Source organism: Tachysurus vachellii, chromosome 6, assembly GCF_030014155.1.
Source record: "Tachysurus vachellii isolate PV-2020 chromosome 6, HZAU_Pvac_v1, whole genome shotgun sequence".
Lineage (NCBI taxonomy): Eukaryota > Metazoa > Chordata > Actinopteri > Siluriformes > Bagridae > Tachysurus > Tachysurus vachellii.
The window spans coordinates 11,919,804-11,928,992 of record NC_083465.1 but is presented as its reverse complement, the minus strand read 5'-3'; the positions used below and the strand labels follow the sequence as shown (position 1 = coordinate 11,928,992).

The following is a 9,189-nucleotide window of genomic DNA, read 5'->3' as shown; positions in this document are numbered from 1 at the left end:
TTTTGCATTGTGCACCACTTTTTGAAAGAATATTTAGAACGCACTAAAGAAAAATACCTTCTGTAATCATGTTTGTGTTCACATTTATTTACAGTCTTATCTTTAACATGCCACCCTTGTCACCCTTTCCAGCATCTAACATCTTCTAACACCCCTCCCTCTGCCACTTTCCCTTTTAGCTCATTGGCTCTTGTGTTAAGCCCAAATATATTTTTAGGCTGTTATTCTTTCTGAGGGGTGGATACAAGTAAGGGGATATATACAGAACCCACCTACAACAAAGAACAAAAACTGTGAATGTTATACATCTCTCCGTTCTTTATGTCCTCGTCCTAATTGCCAATTGAGGATTAACATACCAGGACACTTTCCTGGAGAGAACAGCTAATTCAAAGTAAGAACATACAGTATGTGTTTTTGTGTTTTTCTATGTTTTCAAAGTCACATCATTTCTATTCTCTTTCATTTCAGAAGTTTTCAATCAAATGTTTCACAAAGATGATGTAGCTAAACTAACTTCCGAAATTGTCTTTATGCATTTATGTACATTCTCACAGCAAGATGACAGATGTCATGGTTCAGAAGTTCTCCTTCCCTCATTCTCCCTCACCGTGTCATGCCAAAACTGATGAACAGTCAGTCCCAGAGCAGAGAACTCATCAAGGCATTGAGCGACTGGAGCGAGGAACATTAAAAGCAGCAAAGGACCCGAATAATAACCCAAACCAAAACAACTCAAATCTGGAGTATGAGGACACAGTGTCTGCATCCAAGGTCAGAGAAGCACATGCTCCCAGCACAGATCCTGACCTCCAGAACACAGATATGGGCTCTTCTGCAAATGGCAGGCCTCACTCGGAGCCTGCAGCGAGCGCAAATGGCACCATTAAAACCTATCTGACTTCTGAAAAACAGAACAGGGATTCATCATCAGTAGAGTATAGCCATTCAAAAGGCAAGGTTTTGTACAAGACTGTGTTTGAGAAATGGGCAAGCCTGCAATATGAAGAACAACGGCCTAGTACTAAGCGGCAGCTCTCTGCAGAGAGTGCGGCAAAGTGTGTGACTGTAAGGAAGAGAAGCACAGTGGCAAGTAATGAAGGAGAACCAGCAAAGCCTCTCTCACACACCAATCCTGGCACACAGCCCAGGAAAGCTGGTCTACCCATACGCTCCCCCTGTCAGAGGCAGCCAAGAAGACAGCTGTTCAGCAGCATTGGGGTCTTCCACAAAGTGGACACACATGTAATTAGCAAAGGGAAGGAGGTAACACACATGCACACACATACACACTCACATTATCAAGATAATTCTTAATAATATCAGGTAGCAAAATGATATTGAACTGTGTATATCAATTTATTATAATATTTGAACATTGTATTTGAACTATAAACATACAGACAATTTCATGATGTGGTAATTCACAGTGTATACTGAGATGCTAATTTAGTGGCACCTACCTTGTTGCTACATTCATCTGCAATTTTTACGGGCCGACCTATATAGTGTTTTGGTCCATAATTATAGTAACCATTTTCTTGCTGCTGAAAACCAGCTAATGTAGTTGCACAAGCCAGTGTACCGTAGTGACAGTCCCAAGCCTGGATAGATGGGGAGGGTTGTGTCAGGAAGGGTGTAAAACCTGTGCAAAATCAAGTATTTGGATCATTAACCAGAATTCAATACCATATTGGTTGAAGCCCAGGTTATCAACAACCGCCACAGGTACTGTTGGCCAGCAGGGTACTTGTGGAAAATGTGCTACTGTTTGGTGAAGAAGAAGAGAGAGAAGGCGTTCTCCAGAGGCAGTGGGAAAGGAGGAAAGGTAGGAGTGAGGAGGTGAGAATCGGAACTCTAAATGTTGGCATGATATGATGGAGCGGAGAAAGGGCGGACATGCTTTGTGTACAAAAGACCAAGTGTAAGGGAAGCAAGGTTAGGAGTATTGGAGGTGGGTTCAAACTGTTCAACCATGGCATAGATGTGAAAAAAAAATGGTGTAGATATCATCCTGAAGGAAGAGTATATTGGGAGTGTAGTAGAAGTGAAGAGAGTGTCTGACAGAGTGATGATTGTGTAGCTGGAAACTGAAAGGCTGTTGACAAATGTCATCAGTGCATATTCCCCACAAGTGGTGTGTGGTGGAGGAGAAAGGAGATTATTGGAGTGAGTTAGATAAAGTGGTGGAGAGTGTACCCAAGAAAGAGTGGTGACTGGAGCAGACTTCAATGGGGATGTTAATGAAGAGACCATACTGTAGGTGATGAGAAGCTGATGGGTAGGTACAGGGTCAAGAAGAGGAGTGTGGAAGGACAGATGGTGGTAGATTTGATGGAAATGGCAGAAGTGAATACATATTTTAAGAAGGAGAAGAACCCATACAGGGAACATTAGATGCAAGGCAGGCAAATCCACCAGGAATGGAACACCTTCACAACTCAACCGTTTTTTGGCTAATGGGAGAAAACTTTTTCAGTAAACACAAGGTAAACCCACTCTGCTATTTTTATTGATCTCCTCTAAATCAGCTATGTATGGGAGATGCTGCCTGTGCATTTTTTCAGGAAGTACTAAAAGACTATTTGCATTGGCTGAGGGGCTAATATATTGGTGGTTGTACCCTCGCAGCTGAAAGCATAGTTGCAAAGAAATCATGTACAAAAAATATATTTTATCCAGGATTGATGACTCATCAATGTATTGGGACAGTATTGATTATAGTAAATTACCTATGTCATTTTTTGCATCTTGAACGAACAAACATTTGGTTGGGGCTTTGGTATTATCTCAATTCATACAAAACGTTTCTGTTCCACAAGATCCTGTTCTAGCCACTGCTTTTTTCATTATTTCTAAATTCATAAACATAAGCTTTTCCTGCAATACTAATGACACCCAGTATGTTTCAGCATCCCTGATAAGAGCCACCAGCTTAATACATTTCAGGAATGTGTAAAGGACATTAGAGTCTGAGTAACTTTCCTATATTTTTATTCTGACAAAACAGAAGTTTACTAGTCCCACAGGCAGCTAGAAGTAGGCTCTAATTATGTAGTAACACTTATGATCTTATTATCTCATAAAGATGGACTCTAGTAGGTACATATCTAAATATATACATAAGTATATTGTGTGCATATAAAGCATTGATTTGCCTCAAACCACAGTACCTGAGAGAACATTTGGTCAGTTATGATCTGCCACATCTTCTGTAATCAAAAGTAAAGGACTTAAATAGCTTTGGGCAAAGACCAAAGCTCATGGCATAGAGATTCGTGAAACTGATATATTCTGATGCTATTTTAATTCTGCCCACTTTATAATGTGTATGTATGTGATATCCCCCCCAAACACACACACACACACACATTGTGCTATCTTAGGTAAACCTTCCACAGTTCCTATTTGGATTTACTTTCCAAAAAAAAAGTTTATGCCTTAGACACACCACCTTGTTGCATTGAATAATCTGATTTGGTTACCATACACTTCTTAAGATCTCCTGACGTGATTATAAATACTGCACCAAATCAAATCCCAACTATCCTTTTGATAGTTGATATCAAGATAATATCTGATACACATACAGTAATATCATATCCTTGACTGTAGATATATATATAAGTATATATAAGTATAGACAAAAATCTGTTTTTTTGTGTAGACAAAAAACAGAAACCTACAACAGAAAACTATTAAGAATTATGTCATATTCTGCATGCATATAACTCAAACCTGAAGAGACTGAATGATTTTTTTTTTTTCAGGCAAAACAGTGTAGCTGCTTTAGAATAGAATTTTCTGACATTTTTTTATTTTCTGAAAATAAAGGTAAACATTTATTTTTTTAAAACTTCAGTACATTTATTACAAATAGCAACTTTTTTTTATTTTTACTACTTATATTTTGTCTTGAGTATATTTGTAGCTGCAACTGTATATCACTTTTAAACTGACTACGATTTTGAAACTTTGCATATACTCTCAGTACCTTTTTCACCTTTGCTCGGCAATGTGTGTAGCTACATAGGTGTACTGCCAACTCTGATAGTATTCATAAAATGTACATAATACCAAGATTCACATAAACAGTAAAATACCAAAACTATTGGCTGTTTTCTTCCTTCACGTAAGATTCACCAAGTTAAGACAGAAAGACAAAGGCATGTCTATTTCCATATCATATATTTTGTACAATGAAATAAGGTTTAATATTATCGGCACATACAGTATATAATCAATATAACTATACATGGGCTCGGTTTTTGTGTGCATGTGTATTTCAGCTGAAAGAGCAGGGAGTGTTTTCACCTCAGAGTATTGCCCGTGTTATTACGCAGGGGACCAGAAATGAGTTAGAAAAAGTCAGGGCCATATGGTTCTGGCTCTGCCATTATATTGGTAAGTACATACACCCACTTTCACTGAAAGAGTAAGAGAAGACTAAATGACCTGGTGACACATTGATGCATTTTTCTTGAACGGAACACTGCATGTGGTGAACACAAATACTGTAATGTATGGAGCATAGTGCTCTATGAATATTTTATGGGTTTGTGTGTGTGCAGAATATGATTTGGATGGATACCTGGGTCTTTCCCCAAAGCTCTGCACCCCAGAGGAAGTCATTAAGGAGGGTCGTGGAGTATGCAGTGGATTTTCCAGCATCTGTCTGGAGATGTGCAGGTGAAAAGACACAGAACTGCCAGCATGAAGATTGCTGTGATTTTAATAGGATTAGACAAGCCATTTCAAGGACCTCTTCAGATTCTCTAATAGATACTCCATACATCTTAAGCAACAATTCATAAGATGGAGTAAAAAGATATAATATTGTTTAAATGCTCATGAAGTCATTCAGTGAAACACACTTGCCCATTCATGGGAGTCTTTGTTGTACATTTCATTGTACTCTCATTTCCATACACATTTGCACTTGCAGTGCACCATTATACAATAAATACAAGGTGTCCCTTGTCACTATACTGTACCTAGGTTGACATGTTGGTTGTAACATCGTCAATGGATGTTTATGGACGTCTACTTTTTGGTTGGTTAGTAAATTTGTTAGTAAGCTTGGCAGCAATATTGCGTGTAATGTGCTTGCTATGTTTCCTGTTAAAGTCCATAACAACCTTGCAACAGCTTCCCAATCCAGCCATGAGAATGATTTCAATACTTTCTTCTTCTATCTTTCTAAAAGCTTTAATTATGGCTGAAAAATCTAGAGAATAATAACTATATATAACTAAATATGAAATATTTTGGAAAACAATTATGTCTGGAGAATTGTGGGCCCCTGTATTTAGAATTTACCTGAAGTATAGTCTGAATTGATCTTATTTTCTCTCTGTGTTCTGTAGGGAAGTTGGCATTCAGTGTGAGGAAGTTAGTGGATACAGTAAAGGCATTGGGCAGTGGCCTGGACACAAGCTGGCAGATAAGCCTTCTGATCACATGTGGAATGCTGTGTGGGTGAAGGGACAGTGGGGGCTTCTGGATGCCTGCTGGGGGGCTGGCACTGTCAACATGGACACCAAAACGTTTGTTAAGAGGTTAGAAGTGTGTCAGTGTTTGTGAACATCACAACATCACCTGTATACAGCATACAAATGCATTAATGTTTTATACCAACATTGTAATTCATTGCTTGAAAAGACATCATAAATAAGTCTTTGTGTTATGTCTCACAGATTTGATGATTTTTACTTCCTGACTGAGCCAAGAGAATTTATAAACTCTCATTTTCCCGATGAAGAGAACTGGCAACTGTTGGACACTCCAATCTCTCTAGAACAGTTTGAGCTGATACCATTAATGACCTCAGCCTTCTACACGCTGGGACTGACCCTTCTACAACCCACACAGTACAAAATAACCACAGGTCACACACCCACACATGTACAAATACTTTACACAAAATAAATAACAATAAAGGAATTAATGCATGTTCTCACCCACACTCTCAATAATGCAGAGGAAAGAAAAACAGATTCACATGCAGAAAAACAGTCACTGCCTAGACGTACAAGTAAAGACAGAGTTAATATCTGGCTCCTTAGCCCATTCTCCGGAGCTCTGGGACTATACATCAGAGGCGCCCAAAATAACATTCTTCATCTGTTTGTGAAGTTATTGTGTGCTTTAAAGACTAAAGCATCCCAAGGGAATAAGGGCCAATATGTTATTGTTACTAAGGTTTCCTGAAACAGTGACAGAATACCCTCTGCACACAGCAAGGGATACAAATATCTAAACACTGAAAGGAAAATGTAAAAGAGAAAACAGCAAACTCCCTTACCAAACAACATACTTTCCATACTAATGTTGTAAGAGTTGTAAGAAATGCTGTGAGTGATGGAAAACACACCCCACCCTATTCTTAATTGCTCAGTTTGTTTAAAAAAAAAAAGACTTGGTTCACACCACTGCATATGAACTAAACCCCACTAAGTAGTCTGATTTTACAAATGCAAAATTTTACAAATGCAAAATATTTGTTTCACACAGATGATGGAGAGACAACAGTGTTGGTGAGCTCATCCGGACGGTTGACCTTTGCCTACGAGCTCAGGCAGCGGGATTCAAAGACAGGAGCCGCAGGGCAGAACGAGGTCGACAGCTCATGTGGTCTGCTGTCAGTGACGCAGCAGGGCATGAGTCTTCGTCTGCTCCCACCAGAGCCAGGAGTCTATGAGCTGAAGCTTTTTGCGCGACCAGAGGGAGACTCTGGCACTCTGCTCTGGGTCTGTACTCTGGAGCTGGAGTGTCCAGCTGTCCAGCAGAGACAGTCGTTGCCCGCAAACCCCTATCTGAGTTGGGGCTTAGGGTCCAATGCAGGGGTGCATGGGGTGAAGAGTTGCAGTGTGCCAAGCCAAGACACTCTGGATGTTTGTGAGAAAGGAGAGTGTGAATTGGTGTTACACACCTTGCGCCCCCTGATGATGGTTTGTGAGCTCATACACCCTGAACTCAACTTTGCTCTGGCCAAGCGCTGCCTGGCACTTCAAATAGCAGCAGAAAAACTTGTGTGCAATGTGCTATGCCCATACAAAGGCTACTACCGTCTTTCTGTGTTTGTGCGTGATTACGATGATGGAAGTGGCTCCTTTCAGAATGTAGGGAATTTCCTGCTGCGATGCAGAGGCTCAGGAGTAAATCAAAATGTGCTATACCCCCCTGATCTTAGTCTATGGTGTGGACCAGGAATGCGCACTCAAGCAGCTGGTCTGTCACACTTTAGCCACACAGGGGCATTGGTGAATTTGCCCCAGGGTCGCTGTAATATTACTTTTCACTGCACCTCATCACAGCTGCAAGTACATGCAGTCCTCAGCTCAGAGTCATATCAGAAGAACAAAGAAAAAATGAATCAGACCAGCTTTCCACTGTCACGCCACATTTTGCTCACGATCACAGACAGTAAGGTGACAGTAAGTGTGTGCGCACCGCAGCCTGGAGTCTATCGCCTTGGCTTGTATGGACGCACACCCCCTCAGCAAGATTACGCACCACTGTGTGACTACGTGCTACGAAGTGTGTGTGACAGATGTGGTGAACCATTCCCGTGTGTATATTCAGCATGGGGGAAAGGGTGCGTGCTGCTGGAGCCACGTGAAGGCGTGCTGGCCCCACAGAGCTGGGTATGTTTCCGTGTGCGAGTCCCGGCAGCGCAGAGAGTGAGTGTGTTAGCGGAGCAGCGAGTAGATTTGAAAATGAATAAGAGCAGGGTGTGGGAGGGCAAGGCCTTTACAGGGAGCATTGCTCAAATTAAACTGACTGCAGCCACCTCAGACATCACTGACATGGCCGTGCTCATGACCTTTGATGTCCTTGACCTGGAGAGCAAGCTGTGATGGAAAAGAGAGAAAGGGAGACAGAGTATGCACATGAATGTGTGTGTGTGTGTAGAACAGCTGGACAGAATCTATAAAGTGAGCTTGTTTGTGACAAATAGTTGCTTGTAATTCTTTGTTTTTTTCTTTTTCTGTTTAATGTGTTTTGCACTGAATAGGAAAATAAAGTAAGTTTAAGCATTTCTTAAATACAGTAATCTCAATCACAAGTATTTTTAAATGTCTCTGTCTTTGTCTTTTCATTGCATGATCTTAGTCTGATCTCTTATAGTGTACTAATAACAGCTGTAAAGGATGCTAGACATTGTAGGAGGGCATAGTACAGCTTTAAAGGGTCATAGAAGGGCTCATTGCGAGCTTAGCAGCAAAATGATTCAAGGCCAGATTACCCAGCTCAGTGGCGGATGAACAGCTCTTACACGGCATGTCACTTAAAAAAGGTTTAAATCTGTCCTAATGCTCAGGATATGATGTTTATGTGTCAAACAACACAAGATACTGAAGTAAGCATTCATAATCCCATAGCTCATTGTTTGCGGTTACTTTTGTTTTTACTACTGAAAAACTTACGAAAAATCTGCTTGTATTGGGCAAGGAAAAAACAAATGACAAATGAGCAGCACAGTGTGTGGAATCAACCCAAACAGAGGGAAATGAGAAGTCTAACTTTTTCCAAATTGGAGTCGTATCTGGTATCAGGCTGGCCCTAAGCTCTACAGGAGCCGGAGGGGACATCATTGTTTACATGCTGCAGTCATAACAAATAGGAGCTCAGAATTCACTTGGACTGCAGATCCACTCCAAACAAGAAGTAAAACAATGCCTGCTATGTGTGTGTTTGTGTGGGTATCGCCTGTAGGGAGAAGGTCAAGTACTGCTGATGTAAGGTGCAAGTAATACTGTGTGGTTTGGATCTGTGTGTGAGGAGCTGGTGTAGCGATGTCTTGGGAATTGTTGGCATGGGTCTATGGACACATTCAAGGGAGTGTCAAGTCTGCTTGTCTTTGCATAAACACAACCGCCTGGTATGTGGCCACGATTGGAGGGAGACCAAAACTGAGGGCCAGGAAAAAGGATATGTACTATCAGATAAAAACACACGTCTCCTACAGCTGAGAGAGAGAGAGTGAGAAAGAGAAACAGAACCAAATATCCATGGTAATAGCAAGCTCTGAAGGATTGTGATGATGCAGGACTTGGCATTTTTAAAGATGTTATCACCATGTGAAAAATTCACTGTTGATGGTATAAACATTTACACCCACCTACACCAACAAATGTGACTCACGAATGGTGAGACCATCCAGAAAATGCAGAAAAAACCCACAAT

General features: G+C 40.8%; 1 protein-coding gene across 1 annotated transcript; it reads left to right on the top strand.

Annotated features, from left to right (window-relative positions):
• Window positions 1-247: 247 nt before the first annotated feature.
• On the top strand, window positions 248-8,048 carry ky (kyphoscoliosis peptidase). The gene is made up of 7 exons (XM_060872247.1): window positions 248-394; window positions 558-1,266; window positions 4,290-4,404; window positions 4,572-4,689; window positions 5,367-5,558; window positions 5,697-5,887; window positions 6,514-8,048. The coding sequence occupies exons 2-7, from the start codon at window positions 562-564 to the stop codon at window positions 7,857-7,859; spliced, it is 2,667 nt and encodes an 888-aa protein (XP_060728230.1). The 5' UTR covers window positions 248-394; window positions 558-561; the 3' UTR covers window positions 7,860-8,048.
• The last annotated feature ends 1,141 nt before the right edge of the window (window positions 8,049-9,189 follow it).

Coding starts and splice junctions, on each gene's coding strand:
- ky (XM_060872247.1), top strand. CDS start 562: ATGACAGATGTCATGGTTCAGAAGTTCTCCTTCCCTCATTCTCCCTCA. Junction 5,559..5,696: donor ACCAAAACGTTTGTTAAGAG/GTTAGAAGTGTG, acceptor TATGTCTCACAG/ATTTGATGATTTTTACTTCC. Junction 5,888..6,513: donor ACAGTACAAAATAACCACAG/GTCACACACCCA, acceptor TGTTTCACACAG/ATGATGGAGAGACAACAGTG.